At 36.8% G+C, this 21,823-nt stretch overlaps 1 protein-coding gene across 3 annotated transcripts in view; it reads right to left on the bottom strand.

Moving 5' to 3' along the window:
- Positions 1 to 21,016, bottom strand: part of LOC131158228 (synaptotagmin-5-like) — a 36,777-nt gene extending 15,761 nt beyond the window's left edge. For 2 of the 3 annotated variants that reach the window (XR_009137430.1, XR_009137429.1), the window contains exons 1-7: positions 20,610 to 20,998; positions 20,398 to 20,500; positions 20,259 to 20,311; positions 20,043 to 20,163; positions 9,513 to 9,634; positions 4,551 to 4,652; positions 4,014 to 4,088 (exon numbers count right to left, since the gene is read on the bottom strand). Coding sequence is in view for 1 of the 3 variants with exons in the window: in XM_058112951.1 (XP_057968934.1) it covers positions 4,014 to 4,088; positions 4,551 to 4,652; positions 9,513 to 9,634; positions 20,043 to 20,163; positions 20,259 to 20,311; positions 20,398 to 20,500; positions 20,610 to 20,714 (681 nt within the window). In the remaining 2 variants the exon portion in view is untranslated. Of the gene's footprint in view, positions 1 to 4,013; positions 4,089 to 4,550; positions 4,653 to 9,512; positions 9,635 to 20,042; positions 20,164 to 20,258; positions 20,312 to 20,397; positions 20,501 to 20,609 lie in introns of all 3 variants that reach the window. The other variant, XM_058112951.1, reaches the window with a different exon arrangement.
- Between the last annotated feature and the right edge of the window lie 807 nt (positions 21,017 to 21,823).

Here is a 21,823-nt window from a genome sequence, read left to right as displayed (position 1 = left end):
GCGCAGCCGATGTCATCACACCTACATGCTGATCTTTCTCCAGGAGTTGTATACCTGATCCAGACCTATGCGCTGAACCTTCTGCCCCAGCTCTCTAGTAAGCATTTCTGCCTTCCATTCCTGATCTATAGCATCAACTTCCAAGGTCAGTTGCTCCATCTGACCAGCCCTGAGATTTTGAAAATCAGCGAAGTCCAAAACGGAGTCTGATTCCCAGCCTAATATCACCATTTGGCACTTTGCTTGACCCCCCAACACAGTGTCAGACATATCAGCTTCCTTTTGCAATTCAGAGCCAAGAACAAACCCATTTGACTCTTTCTGGCTTCCTTTCAGGTCAAATAATGGGCACAACCCACTTTGTGCTGACTCTGCCCATAATATATTCTTATTTTTAAAATTGGCCTCCTGAGATTTACAATTTGAATAACCCATATACAGTTCTTGAAGTGTCTATCCTGAGGCTCAGTAACCTTAGGCCCAACTCAGTGAGAATCAAAGAGATTTATCCCAGAAATTTTAAATTCAAATTGGATTTAGATTTTCAAAAATTATTACATGATCTCCACTCCTTTCTTTCACATTGCAAAACAGCCAGAAAACTTCCCATAATTCCTGCACCACCGAACTAATCCTCTATCCCTCTGTTGGTTCTCATCCCTGAAGCAAGAAATCTCCTTCAAAAGCAAAAGTTTCTGCCACCCAGAGGCCTCTGTGGCTCTGCGTTGTCTGGTCTCTGACCCTTTTCCAAGAATCTTTCCGGGCACGGGAACCAACGCCATTTGTGTACAAGCAATTTCATGCACATGAAGCCCTTAACCATGGTCTTAAATTTCCACAAAATGGTCAAAAATTTCAGTTGAAATTTCCAGTTTCCATCACCCTTCGAAATCGAAATGGTAGTCAATTTCAGCCAAAATCTCAACTAATCATCCAAGATTTATCAAAATCTCAAAATTTTAGCTAAACTTGTCGAAATTTTAAATATACAACGAAATTTACTCAGAATTCAATTAAGAGATTTAGTATAAAAAATAAAAATAAAAAAAGGCGTCCACGGGCCATGAGGCTCCCCGCTTCACGAGGGTAAGGGGCAGTCAGCACAATGTACACAGCCTTACCCCTACGTTTATGTTGACAGGCTGTTTCCTTGGACTCAAACCCACGACCAACTGGTCACAAAGGAGCAACCTTACCGTTGATCCAACTCTCACCCTCTAAAAGTAGTGAAGTGAAATTTTTCTCTTAATTTATTTTATTTATGTTTATTGAAACAAAATATTATTACAAGTGTGTTTGAAATTATACGAAAAAATAAACTTACAGCAACATTTTATTTAACCATTCATGTCTAAATTATCATTATTTATATAATAAATAATATTTAATTGATTTATGAATTTCATTTGCATTAATTGAATATGTTTAATGTACTCTTGCAAAAACGTTTGATACACATACTATATTACAACTTTTCCACCTCATACACAACATAGATGTATCTAACTTGTAATATATTAGTCCTAAAACTTACATTATTATGTTTGTTAACCATTTCTAAAGTTTCACAAAGAATTCCATGCTTTACTAATGATTTCCTTTATTTTTTCAAATCGAAATTGAAATTGACATCGAAATCGAAATCGAAATTTCCGTCTAAATTTCCATACTTTTGGATCCTTGAAATTTGAGTCGAAATTGAAATTTACGACACCATCAAGACCGAGCCTGTATCCAATCCACATGGTCCATACCAAATCAAATTTTAGGACCCACTGTAATTCTTCATCATTCAACGCCAAGATGGACACTTTCTGGTGACTTTTTAGAGAGGCGTACAGAACCATTGTCCACTCTATGAAAACTGGACAATTTTCTATCAACAATATGATGATACCTCATAGAGGAATAGATTAAATAATAATAATTTAACCACACATACAGGAAATCCCAAGTAAAATAATAATTCAACCACACAAAGCCTATGAAGCAAACTCCCATCATTGAATTGATCCATTTTGATTTTCATTTATAAGAAAAATAATGGGGAACACACAAATCATGGATGTTGCAACTTGCAACTGAGAGATGGCCACCAGACTTTCTTGTACACAAACATCAAGAGCAAATGTATTGTTGCATCTCCTCATGAAAACCATCTCTGGAAGTTTATTAACTCCCAAAGTGTTGTGGCAGAAGTCCTAATTTGGCAGCCATGAAAAATTATTTGACAACCCAAAAATTTAACACAAAGAATACTCTTGTTGTTGTTTTTGGTGGCAGGGGTGGTGGTGGTGTTGTTAAAAGATATTATTGAAGATTATTACCAGTACTATTGTATATACATATGCACATTACACGAATGTATGTAATATCATTATCCTTACAGGTTAAGGGTATTCTAGTAATCTCATTAAAATAATGATAGAATATCCATGTTATGCCAAACAGTATAATCTTATATTCACAGGAATCGTGATGAGCAAATCAAACAAAAAATATTCCCATGAAAAGGTAATCCTATTGCTGAGCATAAGATATCCAGGAAAGTGACTCCAGGAGGTAATTTAGGATAACTCAAGCCAAACAACTCATAGCTCCATCATTTTTCATAGAAAAGAATATCATTAATTTAATAGATAAGTACAACCATCAAAGAATAAGACATCATCCTGAAGGAGCCTAACAAATAGTTACACTAAAGCCCCCTCACAATCCCAGTGCACATTACACAACAGAATTCCCCAAAGAAACCAAAGAATGTGTCCAAAAAGAAGCAAGAAAAACTATCCAACAACGTTGATCTTCCATGAAAGATTCTAGTGTTCCACTCAATCCACAAAGTCCAAACAAAAACAGCAAACTTCCATAACACCGTTATTTTCATACCCCTCCCAAAACCCCAAGCCTCACCATCAGGAATGCCTGTGGAAAAACCATAGCCTCTTTGAAAACAGAAAAAAGGTTCCCCAAAGCTCCTTAGCCACATGATAATGACTTAGCTAGGTAATTTGAATTCCCATATTGCATAAACCATCCATCTCATTTTCAAAATTCACACAACCCTAGCCACCAAACAAACATTACACGAAAAAAAGACACACCAACCAAAAACTCAACAATGACAACAGCAGTCGCAAGTTGCAAATAAGGGGTAGAAAAGGTTCAAACCTAATTTTAAGATAATGCATCAAAGCAATCCTAACTTTAAATGGGAAATCTAAAATATTTTCTGATTGAAAATAGCCAAAAAAAAAATATGAAGGCATGTCATTCTTGCACTGTTCAATCATAAAAGCAGGAAAAAACCATCTAGTTTCTTCCAGCAATTTCCAGTCCTATTTGTTGAAAATTTTAGTTGATTAATCGTTAAGAAGCAGAGGCTGGAGCAGATGCCTGGGGAGGGATGCGTGTTTTTTTTTTATGGGGGGAAGGGGGGTTGGTGCAGACATTAGAAACTAGCCAGTATAATCTAAGTGAAACTAAATTTTAGCAAAAGATATTGACCTTTCCAGAGATTTCAAAAATCAAATAGACCTCTCTTGAGGTTTTAAAGCTCCCACGGGCCTCACCTGACATTTGATTTTTGAGACACTTACACCCCTCAAAACTCCTGTCTTTTTGGAAAATACATGAGATTAGTGTCTTTTTGGCAAACCTCAAGGGAGGCCAGTGGAATTCTTGAAACCTCGAGGGAAGTCCCTGGGATTTTTGAAACTTTAGGGGAGATCAATTTCTTTTTGCCAAACCTCAAGAAAAGTCAGCGTCTTTTGCCCTTAACTTTTCAACTGTATCATAACATTATTTCATTATTTTGAACTCCTAGGCCAAAAGTAGGGCTGAAAAGTTCTGAAAACAACTTCAAATGCACATCATTACTATGTTGTCGAGTCATTACGCTAATATGTGCACAAATGATCAAAAAGAATATTATACTTTATACCACATGCCAATCAGTTACTCAAAATGCAAATGGGAATTAAAAAAACAAAAAAGACAGACTTTGCTCAAACCTCAATAGCATCAGACATTCCAGGAATTGATGATATATCGCCGCCAACAACTTTTAGTGTAAAATCCAACTTTTTCTGCAAGCCAAAAAATGTGATGCCTATCAAATCATTTGTTGCTTTTGTGTGTGGCACGCTCACACGTGCATGCAACAAGGAGGAAGTGGAACAACCAACTGCACTATCAATAGAATGGATATAAACTGAAGTATAACCAAATGGATATAAAAATATTAATTCCAATTTATTAGGCAGTTCTACCTAAATCTATTCTTCATACAATTAAAGCAATAAATTTAGATACTTAATATGAAATAGGAAATGAAACAGAGATGGAACTGCATACAGGTAACCATCTCATTCATTGGAAGGCTGCCTAATTTACCAAATGTCACACATTTATATTGTTTTAAACCCTGAGTGAATATTATTGCATATAAATGTGTCTCTTGCCAATATATGCATAAACAAATGCAAAATAACTCTTATGCTTCAAAATTTTTCTAAGAGAGATTTCAGAAAGGTACAAGAGATTCGGACCTTTTCTCTCAAAGAATAACAAATAGCTCCAAAGCATGGTAACTCGTCAACTAACGGCTTGAAAATCAGCCTGAAAACTCCAGTGAATCCAATATCTTTTACCTATAAAAAAATAATCAAGAAAAAATGTTAACTAAAAGACTAAAATATGAAGATTGGAAGATAAAACTTTATACACAATTGTTGTAAATATGTGCACATAAGTTTACAAATGATGCATAGTGCAAAAGAAGCAACAACACAACTATTCAATTAGTAATAAGGGTTACAACAACACAACAGCCTCTCCAAAAAAAGTTAAAGGTTCTACTATAGACACAAATGTCTTCAAAAGAATAAAAGAAGATGCAAATGACATATTTTCTTTGCCTTCCCTTCAATAATCATTACAACTGAACCCTTCTCAAGTTGAGCCATTAGAATTTCATGAGTGCATCAGCAACTGGAAAATAAATTATTTTCTTGGATTATTTCTGGATGCAAGAGTATATTTGTAATTTTCTATGGATTAAAAAAATTCTTCAAAGTGTTATTGTTGTGGTTATTTCCCTCAAAATGTTACTAGTAATTGTTCCTAAAATTACTATAATGCTTTGTTAAATGTTATTTTGGTCATTTAGCATTATTCATGTGTGCTAGTATTATATCAGTAAGCATGAATTAGCAAGGTATTGTGGTCATCTATATGTACTTGACATATATTTTAAATAGAAGTAGAGACCTATAGTTGTGATTAGGTCCTTTGATCTACTCAACTCTTAACATAGTATCAGAGCATGATCCGACCTAAACCCTGCTGCCAAACCAAACCCTAAACCTAATCGTCCTATGCATTATGTAAGTGGGTTAAATTTCATCATAGGAGGAGCAGCCACACGCCCCCACACACTAGCCAACTAACGGCAGGTCCATCCATACACACTAGCACATGAGAGCTCTTCCCAACCTGTTTTTGCTCCAATTTCATTCAGAATGCCTTAAATCCCTCCACAGACCACAATACCAAGTTGTTGGTCATGTATTTTGTTCAATGATTCAACCTCCTTCGATTGTTCACTCATGGGAATTTGTTAGTTGATGTTCGGTACCATTAAGGCGATCAATTGGTCCCTTGGGGTAGTGGTAGTGTGTGTTGTTTAAGGGTTGTGATCATGCCATGTCAATCTGTTCATGACTCAATCATGGTTGTGTTAGTGGTTCACCATTCACCTTATTTGAGGTTACTCTTGAAGTTCACCTTGTTTGTTGTTGATTTTGTTTACGATTGTTAGGATGGAGTCTATGAATCCAAGAAGTATGTTTTCTTCATCACAATCACAAATATTGGATGGAAAGAATTATGTCCAGTGGTCTAAGGTTGTTAAGAACTATTTGATAGGCTTAGGTAAATCTAAACACTTGTTCCAATCTAGGCCCAATGCTGATCAAAGGAAAGATGCGTGAATTAAGGAAGATGCATCAAATGTCTTTCTCTCATGGGGCTCGATGGAATCACATATTGCATGAATGAGCATGCACTTGGAAGTATGCAAGGAGATTGGGGATTGTGTCAAGTTCCTATATTCTAATAACATTGCATGTATGTACAATCTCACCTTCGAGTACTTTCATTTACCATAGAAAGACAGGAGCGTTCGCGAGATGCAGAAGCAAAGGGAGCATATGACAGTTCCTCAAGTTCTAACGGGTTTGAAACCTGAGTTTGAGGTAGTCCAATCCCAGATTCTTGGTAGTGTAGAGTTGCTATCCTTTGCTGATGTTTATTCTTGTGTTCTTCATGCTTCCTCCAACACACATTACCTAGCTCTTGCATCTAGTGTTTCAACCCCTGGCTCTGAGAGGATTGCTTTTGATACACAAGGTGATTCTAGTTTTCAACCAAGCAATTGCAGAAATTCTCAAGGTGGTTTAAATGGTTATGGTGGAACAAATGGACGAGATGAAAGCCATCCTCACAAATGTACTCATTGTGGACAAGGAGCCCATACGATTGAGTAGTATTGGGATCTTCACAGTAAACCGCCTCACATTGATAATGCAGCCACCACAAATTCCACACTTTTGGGCTTGGGTGGGGAGTTGTGTATTGTATCTATGTCAGAGGGCGAGTATTCTGAATTCTGATAGTATCAAGCATCCTAACCAGCTTCCTTTCCTATTGCATCTCTTGCCCAAACAAGTAAGCGTCGCCCAGTAGTTCTTGCCCCAGCCCTTTAGTTATAGATTCAACCGCCACTATCATATACTAGGTATGCCGAATTTCTTTTCTACTCTCCAATATTCTGAAAGCCTTCCTTGTGCTGCCATTGTTAATAGGTCCACTATTGTTGTTAAGGGAATAGGGACTGTAAATCCCACTTGGTTGATTTCTCTTTCTTCTATTTGTATATTTCCAAGTTCCCCTTCAATCTTATGTCAGCAAGCAAGATAACTAAAACCATGAATTATTCAGTAACATTTTTTTGATTATGTGGTCACTCAGGGCTCAAAGACAAGGAAGAAAATTGGCAGAAGAAGTGCAGCTAGTGGACTTAACCACCTTTAGTCGCTATCTCCTCCCGCCACTTGCACCGTTGCTACTACATCACTCCAAATACATTGTCGCCTTAGTCATTCTATTGGAAAAGTCAATACAACTAGTTCCTACTTTGAGTTTTGTGTTTGTTCTTGAGTATGAGTCTTGACAGTGGAAAAGCATCATCATATTCCATTTACTCCCCAAGTCAATAAACAAACAGAAAGCCCTTTCATGTTAGTACATTCCGATGTTTGGGATCCTAGTTGAGTTGTGTCCAAATTGAGTTTCTAATACTTTGTACCTTTTGTTGATGATTATTCAAGGATGACTTGGCTCTATTTAGTAAAAATTGTTATGAGTTATTCCATATTTTTGTGCCTTTTGGTTTGAAATAAAAACTCAATTTGACTTTGCCTGTTTGGATACTTCAAGTTTATAATGCTACAGAGTACTTCAGTACCCAATTCACTACTTATATGACTCAATTTCGTATTGTTCATCACTCATCCTATGCCCATACTCCATAAGAAAATGGGGTTGCAAAGAGGAAAAAAAGACATATCCTTTGAGTCACTTGTACCCTACTTTATCAGAAGATGCATGTTCTTAAAGTGTTCTGGAGTGATGCTATGCTCATTGCCTACTACATTATTGACAAAATGCTATCCTTTGTTCTTAGCATTAAAATGTCAATACTCTGTTCTCTTCTCGAATGCTCTTTTGTTCTCTTTACCTCCTTTTATAGTTGGGTGTGTCCTATTGTCCTTTGTTCATCGGTCAACCCCGAGGTGGATAAGTAGGACCCTCATGCTATAAAATGTGTTTTACCAGGCTATGTATGTATTCAAAAGGAATATCGTTGTTATAATTCTACTTTGCATCACCTTTTTGGCTCTAGCGATGCTACCTTTGAGTCGACGCCATACTCAATCCCTGAGTGCTTATGACCTCAATGAGTCTCTTCCACTACCTAATCTACCTGTGTCTCCATGCAGTCTTGAGTCCTCGTTGCCTCAATCATCCTAATTTGTAGGTGCACTCACAATGGTGGCTCAAGGGAGGAGAGTCCATTCCAGCTTCTATTGTGATGCCTTCCATTTCCTTGTCCAATGATCCCATTTACCATAATGTTTATCCTCCCACTATTGTCTAAAAATGTAAAGGCACATGTACAAAGCATCCATCTCAAGCTTTGTTTGTTTGACTTCTAGCCATGCTCCTATTATTGTTTTGTTAATACTCTTCTTCTATTACTCTCCTAAATCTATTTTTGAAGCCTTAGCCCACTCTAGATGGAGGGATAAAATGGTTGAAGAGATTAGAGCATTACAAGAAATGACACTTAGGAATTGGTATCTCTTCCCACTGGTAAATCTATGGTTAGTTGTCAACGGGTATATACCGCAAAATTCAACCCCAATGATTCAGTGGCTCGCCTAAAGGCATGTCTTGTTGCTAAGGGATACACTTAGGTGTACCTTATAATGTTTGGATTATTCAAATCAATGTTTTACAAGGCAAGGGCGCAAGGTGAGGCATTTCAACCCTTAAGAGATGAGGCGTAAGCCTCGAGGCATTGGGGCATAAGCCTTTTGAGAATATTATTTTTTGGATTAAAATATGTAAATAAATTATATATTTTTTAAAATAAATAAAACATTACGAAAATCACAAGTCAACTGTTAAAAAAAAAATTAGATATACTTTGCAAACTACTTGTTGGCCATTAAAAAATTGTTGACTTGAATTCATGACATAAATCATGACAAGAGATGGTTATACTCCTACAAAGTTCAAATTATTTTCATGATATAAGATGCAACTCTCAATTATTTTGGAAAAGACGAGGTTAAAGAGTTTTAAAAAATAAATTCTTAATATGACATTCCTTTTATATAAACATGTATATAAAATTTTCTAGCCAAATCTAACTTGAGAATCACACACCCAAATTGCATAAGCCTCAATTAAAAAGGCGCAAAAGGTATGCATTCTTTACAAATGTATAAGCCTTAGCATGTAATGTGTTATAGCCTTTTTGGAATTTCATATTTTAAATTGAACCTCAAGGCATTTTGGGCATACCCTGCCTTGGGACGAGCCATGGTTAAGCCTTTTAAAATATTTATTCAAACACATTCTCCTGGGTTACCAAACTTGCCTCAATATGTTTATTCATCTCCTTAGCCTTCCTTGGTGATCTTCAAGAGGAGGTCTATATGGAGCAACCACCTAGGTTAGTTGCTCAAGGAATCAGACTTAGTGTGTCAACTCAAGAAATCATTATATGGTTTAAAATAGTCTTCCAAAGCATGGTTTGGTGTTCAATGCAATAACACTTGGACGGATATCCCTCTATTTGTAACATATATCAAGTACATTCTCATGAAAACAAAAAATGAGATACAAATGAGCAGCAAATCATTTTAAAGGTTGTACCCTACCTGCACAGGAAGTGTTACACCAAACCTAGTCTTGATATCAAGTATTATACTTGGATTCCCGTCCCACTGCATTTCTAACTCCATTGTGACACCATCACCTCCATCCTCAATTATAGAAACCCCTAGAAAGTGACATAACTCAGCCAATAAGGGCCTTACAATATATAATAGAAATATCAACACATAACAACACAAATCTCTGCTACACCAATTAGTAGTATCATGTCTGCATTTAAATTTATTGGAAACAAAATCAAGAACAGAATAACTATAGAATTGTTTTTACTAAGCTCACAGAAAATCATAATTACTTGTGCAATGACAGAGTTTTATGTGTTGGCCTTTTTTTTATGGAAAAAAAAAAAGATTTATTAGAGACAAAATCAGGGAAAAAAATAAAAGGACGAGACATAAAGGGATCACTCATTAGCCATTGGACCATAACCAGAGAAATCAGGATAACATGTGATGAGGGGCAGTAAGGAAACAAAAAGAAAGAGAAGAGTCGAAGAATACAAAGAGAGAGAAAAAGAAAAAAGAACGGATACAGTAAAAGAAAAGATAGGCTGCAAGACACAGAAAATTAATGGGGAGAAATAGAAAGAGAAGGAGGAAGAAGAAGTTAGAAGAAAGAAATCAGAATAGAATGTAAACAGAATAGAGAGAGAGGAGAAGGAAGAAGAAGAAGAGGCTGCATGAGAGAGAGAGAGAGAGAGAGAGAGAGAGAGAGAGTTTTGTATGAGATTGTGTCTTTTCTCCAAAAAAGGAACATCTATTAAAAACATTAAATAGCTTCAGGAAAAAACCAAAAAACAAAAAACAAAAAAAGTCAAGACATATTAAAGGATGGCAGATTTATCATTAAACCATAACCAGAGAAGTCAGGATAACCATGTGATGTAGGACAGTTAAGACACAGAAAGAAAGGAAGAATTGAGGGAGACAAACAAAGAGAAAAAGAGAAGAAAGAGGAAGAAGAAAGAATAAAGGAGAAGAAACGAGAGGCTGCTGGACACAAAAAATTAAGGGGGAGAAATAGAAAGAGAAGGGAGAACAAGGGAGGAGAATATAAAAAGCAAGACAGAACAGAAAAAGAACAGAGAAAGAAGGAGGGGGCCGCACGAGAGAGAATGAGGGAAAACCAGTTCTGGAAACCAATTCTGTATTCAAATGATAATTGTTTGATACAATACACGAAAATAATACTTAGACCCAACTAAAAAAAATTATTACAAAACTAGCCATGGTGCGTGCTCTACGATTTTCTATATTTTAAAACTTTCAAAAAATTATAAAGAAAATAACAAAAAATCAAATAGTATAAGGGCATTTTGAGATGGTTGTAGATAGTTATAAGGGTCTTTTGAAATAATTATGGGCAGTTATAGGGATAAATTTGACATAATTATAAGGGTATTTATAAGTTGTGGAAAGTTAAAGGAGTATTTTAGAAAAATTATTGGTAGTTATTGGGATAAATTTGACATTTTTGAAACATGACACCAAATAGGGGAATCCCCTTTATAATAGTATAGATAACCAGAAGCACTTGAAATACAAAAAGTACCCCTAAATTAACTAAACTTCTAAAATAACCAGAATTTTTTTTCCCAAACTAAAATAAAAATCCTCATTTCTAAAGCTGTAGCAATATAAGCATCTAAAGTTCTCCATTAGTGGTTCTCCATCAAACTCTCATTGTTTAAGGAAACTCGATCTCAAGTTCCAAAATGGCGTAGCGACATGAACTCAATGGGCAGGAACAAAGTCAAACATACAGGAATCAATAGGTGGCGTGAACGGCATCACATTGCCAATCACTATGGGAGATTATTGAAAAGAGGCTCAAACTGCAAGTAGCATAGAAGGTTCCAATGCCCTCTGATAAAATAACAGATCCTCCAAATAATGAATAAAATTAATATCCAAATCTATTGGGAGCTCAAGCAAATATTCATTTGGTCCATCTTTTAGAAAGATAGAAAATGACTCACTCAATTTGGTTAAAGAAGATGTTGAGGGAGACAAGGCAAGGGATGGAGGCAAATATTAACAAGATGGAGGAGAAATCATCTCAGGGGATTTTCAACAATAGGTTCCATGATTGAAGAATTTTCAACAAACGCTAGAGCAACCATTTGTTGCCCATTCTTTGGGCTAGAAATGGGCAAATGAGGTTGAAGGGCTGGGTCATTGACAAACATGTTTGTCCTAGTAGTTTTCAACTCATCTTCAAAATTGAACTTCATTGCAAGTCCCTCAACAACCAAATTCGATGGCAAATCAAAATCCATTTCTCGCCTAGAAGCAGGTGTTTAGGGTCTCTAAAGACAAGTGTAAGGCCCTATTCTGATAAGAAGATGAATGACACACGTCCAATGAAGACTCAAAAAATTGTGCACTAATAATATGCAAATCATTAAATGCAGACATGAGATGCAATATGCAGTCATGATACTTGATTGTTTACCCTCAATAATTTGCCTTTTCTCTTGAACATTTTGGGTAGGTGTAGGGCTACCCCCAAAACCACTAAAGAAATTGATCTAGGATGATGAAATTCTTCAACATTAGAAGTGTTTTCCCTTTTTTCTCTTCTTTTTTTTTTTTTTAATCTAGGTGGGGGTGGAGGAGCTGGAGGGAATTCTCACCTTCCAAAGCCTTGTAGTAAGCCTCAAATAGAGGAGGAGGATATTTTAGGATTGGCAAAAAATATTCACCCGTATTTCATCTCTCAATCCTTTTTAAAAATAATCACCACTAGGTTCTTCATTAAGCACTGATACATGAGGTTCTAAATTTAAGGTAATAATCGATGATGCTAGGGGGAAAAAAAGTTGCCTAAAACTACACAGCTGGTCCATTAATTGCTCCTTGTAAGAATGTAAGGCATATTTCTCTCTTAAATTTCAGACCATAAGGTAAAAGGTGGCTCTACAAGATAATTTTTTACCCTTTCAACCTTTTGCAAACATTGCTCCAATAAAGCAAGAAGTTTTGATTTAGCTAAGTATATATTGTGATGGTCAGAAAATCCATATTTATAAATTTAAAAAAAAAAAGAAAAAAGGCAGCCTGGTGCACAAAGCTCCTGTGTATACGGGTCTGAGGAAGGAGTGGACCACGATGGGTCTATAGTACGCAGCCTTACCTTGCATTTTTGCGAGGCTGTTTCCACGCCAATCTAAGAAAAAGTTCACACTGTGATGGTCAGACGATCCATACCAATCAAAATAATTCTCCATGTCATCCAACTGATCTAAGGAAAAAAAACGACTTGAACAACCATCAAAATCACAAGGACATCTAGGTTTTATCAAGTGTAGAGATTTTCCAACTAGGTGGGGACTAGATATGTGGGATTGACTCATCATCTTTTTAAATCAAAGAGGAAATATAGACCCATGCAAAGTCAAAATGTATCAATTAGATTTTTTTTATAGAAAAAGAAATTCATTAATGTATAGAAAAAAGAATTACATAGAAAGGAGGATTTCTAGTCCTCCTAACACAAAAATAAAAAATAAAAAAAATAAAAAGCAAAGAAATCAAAAGCCAAAAAACAATTACAACAAAGCCCCTTTCTAATCCCTTTGAAGATCCCATAACAACATTCCTTTGAAATGAACCCAAAGAATGAGCCCAAAAAGAAGCCTTGAAATTAACTCTATCCCAAACAAAATGCAAAGAATTAATATAGTTGTTAAAAAATCATTACAACAAAGCCCCTTTTCAACCCCTTTGAAGGTTCATTAACAACAGTCCTTGAAATGCACCAAAGAATGAGCCCAAAAGAAGCCCTGAAGATAACTATATCTCAAAGAAAATGCACAGAATTTATACTGTCGTTAAAAAATTTTGCATTCCTTTCGATCCACAGAATCCAAAAAAAGCCAAAAACTGCACATCTCTATAAAATTCTCCCCGGCTTACTCCCCCCAAATCCATTGTACCATAGCACTAGGAAAACATCAAGAGTCTCAAGAATAGCTAGTGCCTTCTCAAAGACCGCGGAAACCAAAATAAACAAACAAACAAAGCTGCCCAGTCGACCTACAATGTAGAAAGAAGCAATCACTTGTCTTGCCGGCTTCCAAACACATGACACAAATATTCGGATTTATGGCTTTATAAGATCTCCTCAATTTCAGCAAATCATTAGGTATTAAGCCTATTAAGGGTAAAGTTTACATAAAAGCCCTCATCTTACAAGGAAACTTGGCCTTCCAAATAAAATTGTTCAAAGAAGATTTAGGAAGAGAGAGAGAGAGAGAAGAATTTGGCCTTCTCAACCACTAGGCAAGCAAAGTTTTTGGGGAAATGAACCAGAACAATCCCCAAGCCAAATCCTCAAATCACCCCCCATTCGGAGTACAAAAGAATCCAGCATATGCAACAAGAAAGCCCCTAATAAGAATGTCTTCAAAAATAAGTACTTGCTATGAAAAGTACTTAAATTAATTACTTGTATCAATAAGTAATGTTTGATTTACACTGAAATGAGTACTTATTTCAAAAATTACTTTTCCAAACTACTTTTTGTTAAAATAAATATTTTTTTGAAAAAGGTACTTATCTAAAAAAGTACTTCTAATATTAACAAGCAATCCCAAACTACTTTTAGATAAGTAGCTTTTCGAGGGAAGTACTTTTCTATAAGTGGTTCCAAACAATCCCAAAACCATTTCCTCAACATCTCTCTCATCAAGATTTCTAAAGAAATGAAAATCTCAAGAAAAATAAACCCCCTTAGAAGAATAGAAAGCACTAGTCAATGCATTGTGCAAGAGGGACAATATATAAAGACGAGGGAACAAAGATTCCAAAGATGCCTCTCCCGCCCAAACATCTTCCTAGAAGCAAATAAGATTCCCAATTCCTACACAATAGCAAGCAAGGGGAAAAAATAATTGAGCAACCTAGATGTTGACTCTACGAGTCCAATCACATAGTATCTTACCTGTGCATTGAGATTGTGAACAGGATCATTACTTAGCATGCACGGAAGATAAGGAAGTCATGGAAGCCATGAAGAACTTTAAGCATATACAACCTAGCACACTCCATGGAATTAGAAGAGCGAAAGGATGAAGAAGCTTCGAGTTTTCAATTGTAATGGGTATTTACATATTTCATATGATGTAGTTGGAAACTCAAAAAGACCTAGACTGACCTTAGGACACATGCATTTCATGAAAAATCTATTTACATTAGTTCTAGGTTAAAAAGACATTGTAGAGGCACAATAAGTCTAAAAAACAGAGGCCTCGTCGACGAACATCCTAGCCTCGTCGACGAATTCTTAAGGCCACTTGGCAACGAATGATCTGCTCTCGTCGATAAGAAAATACCAAGAGCTCAAAAATCTCAGAAAGGCCATTCGGTAACAAACTCATGTTCTCGTCGACGAACGAGTGTTGAACACTCGTCAACGAACGTGTGCACTCGTCGACGAGTACGTCGCGCTGAACGACACTCCAGCGCGAACACGGACGGAACTCTTTTATTTTAAAGGATCCCACGGCCAGAAATCTTTCAGATGGCGAGAACACTTATAAACATAACCTCTAAACCCTAGGGCATCACTTTTTGCATACTTCTTGAGAGCTTTGAATGTATTACAAACTTCTTGCCTACACTTCAAAGCATTCACATCAAGTTTGGGCATTTCATGCGTTGAGTTTCAAGATCAAAGGGTGTTCACTCATATCTTTTGCAAACAACTTGGGTATTGAGGTTTGGTAAACAAAGTATCATTTTTTATATATTGATCTTTATTCTCAAAGTTTTGTACTCTCACAATCATATTGTTAAATATTTCTTGAGAGCAAGAACTTGAGTTCTTCATATATATTTTTACGTGAAGAAATTTTTAAAGGGTTTATCAAAGTGTAAATATTTGAAAATATTCACTTTTATTCAAAGTTTTCATCCCAGCTCAATTCTTGCAAAACATATTTGATTAGATCTTTGAAGCAAACTTGTCCTTCAAATAATTTTATAAAGATCATATAGTGGATTAGATCTTTGGAGCATATTTATCATACATACTTTATACAACGATCATTCATCGTTTATTGCAAAAGGCTTCATTGAACATATTACATACACTCAACTGAGCTTCATGTTATATCATCTGAGTATGTATTAGGATTTCAATTGTACTCATTGAATTGTTAAAGAGCATTTGAGTTTTGCAAAAAATTGTAATTATATTATTGTATTGACGGTTCGGGTTGTGAACCAGGTTGAGGACGAAGTTACCCCTCTTGTAAGCAACGGATTGTAACAGGAAGCTCCGTCCCAGTTAAAGGAGCGGGATTAGTGGAAGTGGGTTGCTCAAGGCGAGGACATAGGCCGGGTTAGCTGAACCTCATTAAAATTGTGTTTGCATCTCTCTTTCCCTTAACTATTTTAATTTTTGCTTGCATTTAATTCTGTGGTTGTTGTGTATGTGTTAACTGGTTAGTACGTCAGTATAGTAATTGGGTAAGATTGATTGATTAATAAATTCACACATTAAAATTGATAAGTTGAAAAATACTGAACTGCTTGTCATCTAAGTTGTGCGTGTATGGTTGTAAGTAGTTCAAAATTAGAACTTGAGTGACACAAATTTTAAAATACCCAATTCATCCCCCCCTCTTGGGATTACACCTAAATTAACACTAGAAATGAGTTTTCAAGGGCTATTATAAGAAACACTACCACTACCCTATCCTACCCATTCCTATGCGATCTATACTTATTTCTAATAACCATGTGCCATAAAGAGTTCAACCTCCACACTCCAAAAGAAACCTCCAAAGCCATTTACCCACTAAGGAGATGTTTTTAGACAAGAAGTTTCCAAGGCCCAAACCCCATCAAATTTAGGTCTTTTCACCTTCTCTCAACAAACTAGATGATCCCTCTTGAGTCTCTTCTCATCCCCAACGCTTGAACATAAAAACTTTCTAATAATTCTCTCCAAGTCAATAGCCACCCTAACTTAACTCTAAAAAAGGAAGAATAACAAATGGTACGTTAGAAAGAACATTATTAGTAAGAGTAATACAACCCCCTAAAGATAAATTAGTCCTCTTCCAACCTTCCACCCACTCTCTCCACCACCGGTCCCCAAAAAGAAGAGTTAGGATACCCACCTAGAGGAAGACCCAAATAAGTTAAAAGCTAATCCAACTAACTACAATGTGCTAAATCAGCAAAAGCTTCTAAACTGCCCTCATTCAAATTAATACCCGCAACCCCACTCTTGGACTTGTGGATCTTTAATGCCCAAATTTTCTCCAAAATTTTTAGCAAATTTAAAACCTTTAGGAACTTCACAACATTGTCCTCAAGAAACAAAGGGTATTATCTTATGCAGACTAGTAACCAAACTAATTGACCAAAAATCCTTCACTTTCATTGGTATCTCCTTTTGAGGGATAAGTGTCATAAAAGTAGAGTTTACACTCTTCCCCATCACCCCATTACAGTGAAACTTGTGAGAGAACTCCATAATATCATCTTTAATAACCTCTCAACTCTCCAAAAAAGGAGAAGGAAAAAAAAAACCATCGAGACTAGGAGCCTTATCTCTCTCCATCTCAAGCACCACCCCCTTTGCCGCCTCAATATCGAAAGGTCTCCCTAATCAACTAGCATGGTCCTTACTTATAGGGCTTCAATCAAACCCCCCAATGATCATACTATGCTTACATATCTTAGTACAAACTTCTATAAAAACTTGTGATCTCTTACCCCAATAAATTTGGAATCACGCTCCACTCTTCCCGAATCAAACTCCAATTCTTCAATAAAATTTTTCCTCCTTCTCCCATTAGCCACCCCAAGAAATAATTTAGTATTACAATCTCCCTCCTTCAACCAATTGAGCCTAGACTTCTGCCTCCAACTAATACCCTCCCCCAAACAAAATCAAATACAAATCATCACTAAGGTGACCCCTTCTAATTCTATCCTCCTCACCAACCAAACTACATGCCTCCCACCTATCCAATACTTCAATTTTGTTAAGAATTGCATTGTTTTGTTATTAAGGTCCCCGAAAATGCCCCTATCCCACACTTTCAATTTGGCTTTCACTGACTTCAACTTACAGTCTTACTCATAAATCTAAACCCTACCCACCCTTGAACACTACCCTCCCTCCGCCAACAAGTAATGGAATCCCTAAAACACGGGTGTGTCAGCCACATATTTTCAAATTTGAAAGGAGTAGGACCCCACTGCATGGAATTAGCATCAAGCAAAGCTACAGAATGATCCGAGACAGACATGACAACAACCTCTTGAGCAACATTAATGAAAATATCTTCCCACTCATTAGTGAAAAGAAAACGACCAATGCAGGAAGAAGATAACCTACCCCCAGAATCAACTCGAGTAAAATGACAATCCAAGACCTCGGACAATCCAAGTGAGTAGCATTCAGCAAAGCAGTACAGGTCCGACACATGCCTGATGACAACCTCTTGAGCAAATATCTTCCCACTCATTAGTGAAAAGAAGCAACCACTGCAGAAAGAAGATAACCTACCCCAGCAATCAACCCAAATAAAATAATCGTTACTGAAGGCTATGTGATGCAAGACAAGAAGCACGACCTAACGAAGATGCATGTTGGATAATAATTAAGAAGATTTGGGTTAAGGGATTGTTGGGTATAGTCAGTAGTTTAGTTTAATTTAGTATTATGTCTATTTGGGTGCTTGTTTGTAGTGCTAGGGGTATGTCTGTAATGTAATGTAGTTTACGAATATATGTGAAATTTCATGTGAAGATCTTTCTTATAAATAGTGTGTGAAAGCCATGTTGCAGACAGTTATTGTTGAATTTGAATTTGAGAAGTGAATGTGCTTGTATCTCCTCTCTCCTCCCTTCCCCTTCCTACCTCTCTTCAATTTCTTCTAAATTCTTTTGTGGCTGTAGATCCTTGATGCTGCCTCTGCATCACTATGTCCTTACAATCATGAACGAAAAAGTCAACACCCCTCTGCTAGTCACCGTTTTGCCCCTTAACCTCTAACTAAAACAACCAATAACATTTAAATCCCCACCAAACACCCAATACAGGCTACAAAGACCAAAAATACTGGCCAATTCATCAAGAAAAGAGTCCCGCATTTTAGATCTTGTGGATCCATAAACAGAAGTAAACCTCAAATTCCCATAATCCCTCACTTCCAACAACACTGAAAATATATATATATATATATATATATAGAGAGAGAGAGAGAGAGAGAGAGAGAGAGAGAGAGAGAGAAAATAAAAGAATAGAAAGAAAGAAAACCCACCACACAATCCCTAACAGAAGCAAGCCTCATATCCCACACAATAGTCTGCAACCCCCTCCCCCCACAAAAAAAAAAAAGAGGCTCCGGAGGGAGGACTGAATGTCCAATCTCTAAGCTTCAAATCCAAAACTATCCACCACCTCTACCTTAGACTCCAGCAAAACCAAGATATCTGGAGAGAGACTATTTCCCTCCAAATAGCTTACCACAAATTCATTCTCCCTATTTCCCTCACTGCGAACCTCACTGCAGTCTTAAAAGAACCAACACCCATTATAACATTCTTACAAAGTGACAGATCATAACTACTACCACAAAACTCTCTTTTGACCCCCTACATCCCACCTCCACTTTGATTATCCATATTTTCATAGCATGACCTTTTGTGATAAGAAATCCCTCTATTATGGATTCTCTTAGTCATCAGTTTTTCTAAACCCTGATTCCTACTTAAAGCAATAGTAAAATATATCGTGCATAATCTTAATCCATCCCAAGACTGGTTGGCCTTGCTTTATTTAGATGTGTTGCATTCATTTTTCATTGATCCTATAGCTATCTTCATTTTGTAAAGGGACGGCATCATGTTCTCCTTGTTTTTATTTTCCTCGATTTTTGTATATTTCTCTCCTTTTATATACAATTCTTTGTTTATCAGAAAAATTAATCTTAGTCTAAAACCCTACGTCGCAGTTGGTTTGCATAATAGAAGGAGGTGAATAGTGGGAATGGAATGGAATATTTATTTTTATTTTTTATTTTTTAAAAAGCCTTCAATTATGTATCATACCATTCTTAAGAATCAGAGGTATAATTATATTCAAAAGTATGGTTTGTAGCTCCACTAAAGTAACCCCAATTTGACAACATTTTTTCCCTACCATAAAAATTCATTTTTGATGGAACAGCTCAAAAATGAATGAAATTTAATAATTTCATCTGGTTCACGAGCATGTATGGAGTCCATGTTTGTATAACTCATAGAAACATTTTATGCATTTGAATACTTAGGCCACTACACTCAGCTCAACAGAATGAGCACTCAATTAAAATACAAGAAATGGAATCTAATTGCTATCTTGAAACAATATAATTATTTACTTATTCACGTCCTCATATTAAAAGTACTAAAAAGGCGCAAGTCACAACTGCGGTATGAAAATATTCACTCAAACCCAAAACAGAGATTAACCATTTGTAACGTATAAAACAAAAAAATGAGACCAACCTGTGAATTGTGGGGCCACTGTACCAAGAGTTAACCTGGAGAATTTGAGAGAAGACAACACGACCGGTCTGTACTGTTCAAGAATCGGCTCAACTGAAGCTTTTATCAGCTCAGACGCTGCCTACAACACTAAATCCTCAGATAGAGAAAAAGGGTCCTCTCATGAACACCCTCCCCGGCGGGACTACAGGATAGCTAAAAAAAACAGCAAATTACCTCATTAACATAGGGCCAGATCTTTGTGAGCTGAAGATTAAGCCAGGTTACCTGCAAAGGATGAAGAAAGCGACATCGGTCCCCAATATAAGAAGAAACTAGACTGAGAAAGTAAAAAGAAAACCATGAGAACTTAACTTCTGTCGCTGTGAGAAGACGACCCATGAAGGGTAATACTCAGCCGGAAGAATCTTCTTCGAATCCTCCACAGTCATCCTCGCAAACGCCGCAACAGTAGTGGCCTTCAAAACAAAAACAGAAAAACCAAAAACACTAAATAAAACAGATCAACCCGCCAGAATCCGATGAAACAGTACAAGCAAACCAAGAACTCGCGAGCTGATTTCTGACCAGCTCAGACCGAAGCTTGGATCGGGCGTTCTCAGAACGAACAAAACAAACTATTAGCCCAATGCCCACTGCTATTCCCACCACGAGACCCAACAGAAACCCCATTTTCACCAAAACCCACGAGAGCCCAGACAGAGAAAAACCCTTCCCTCTTCTCACTCCCTCTTCGTTTCAATTCCCCAGGGATGAACAGAGCAAAGGAGGCACAGGAAACGGTAGGGGAAGGTGAGGGGCCAGATGAGTGGTGTCCGGTGCTTGTTGGTGTGTGCTCTGTGTGATTTGATTTTTGAAGAGGAATTTGGGGAATGGGTTGGATTGTTCTTGGAATTTGGAGATGGCCATTATGGTCACGCAGGCACTCTATATCTCCGCGGACCAGCCGAACTGAATTTGCTTCTTAATTGTCGGAAGGGCCACTGGAAATGTCTTTTGCCGACAGGAGAAAAAGTTGACCTTTTCTGGCATGTAAATGCGGGGTGGCAAAATGGTTAACTGATTGGTTCGGACAGATAATAAATGGGTGCTGATTAAACAAGTTCAGGAATTAATCCATTTAATAACATATGATTAACATATAAATTCAATTTGTTTAATAAACAAGTTATAAATGGATAATCTGTTCATAATTTTTTTTAAAGAAAAGTATTCCCGATTTTATTAATTAAATCTTTAAAAAATATATATATAACATTTTTTTATATTAAGCATATAAGAAACAGTATTGATAATTTGACCTGAAAAAACACAGAAAATATGAATAAGATATTGAAAATTCCACTTGTGAGCTTGTCACACATTGAAAAATTAAAGTAAATGATGGGTGCTTATATACATGGATGGACCCAATACCTAATTAACTTGAGCTTTTGGGTCAAATTAGTGTTCACCCGTGTGTGTCAAGTCCACCCATAGGCTCCTCCAGTCCTAACAAGTGGTATTAGAGCCCGGTTGGAGCAGAAAAGTCAGATCGAAAGTGATCCCGAAATCAGAGATCTATCCAATAGATCAAAACTGTGTTTTGAGGCCACCATCGCATTCAGCTCGTCGAGACGAAGAGAACTGTGCAGACCTGAGCTCGAGTGGAGTTCAGACGAACCCTCATGCATCAACACGCGCCCGGCTGAAGCAGGATGCTTCGCCACGCGCCGGTGATCAACTCTTCCACGCGCCCACGCGTTGCATGCGTCTTCCTTGCCCGGACAGCCTCGACCCGA

The sequence above is a fragment of the Malania oleifera genome, chromosome 6 (genome assembly GCF_029873635.1).
Source record: "Malania oleifera isolate guangnan ecotype guangnan chromosome 6, ASM2987363v1, whole genome shotgun sequence".
NCBI lineage: Eukaryota > Viridiplantae > Streptophyta > Magnoliopsida > Santalales > Ximeniaceae > Malania > Malania oleifera.
The sequence above is the reverse complement of the archived record's forward strand: the minus strand, read 5'-3'. Positions and strand labels throughout refer to the sequence as shown.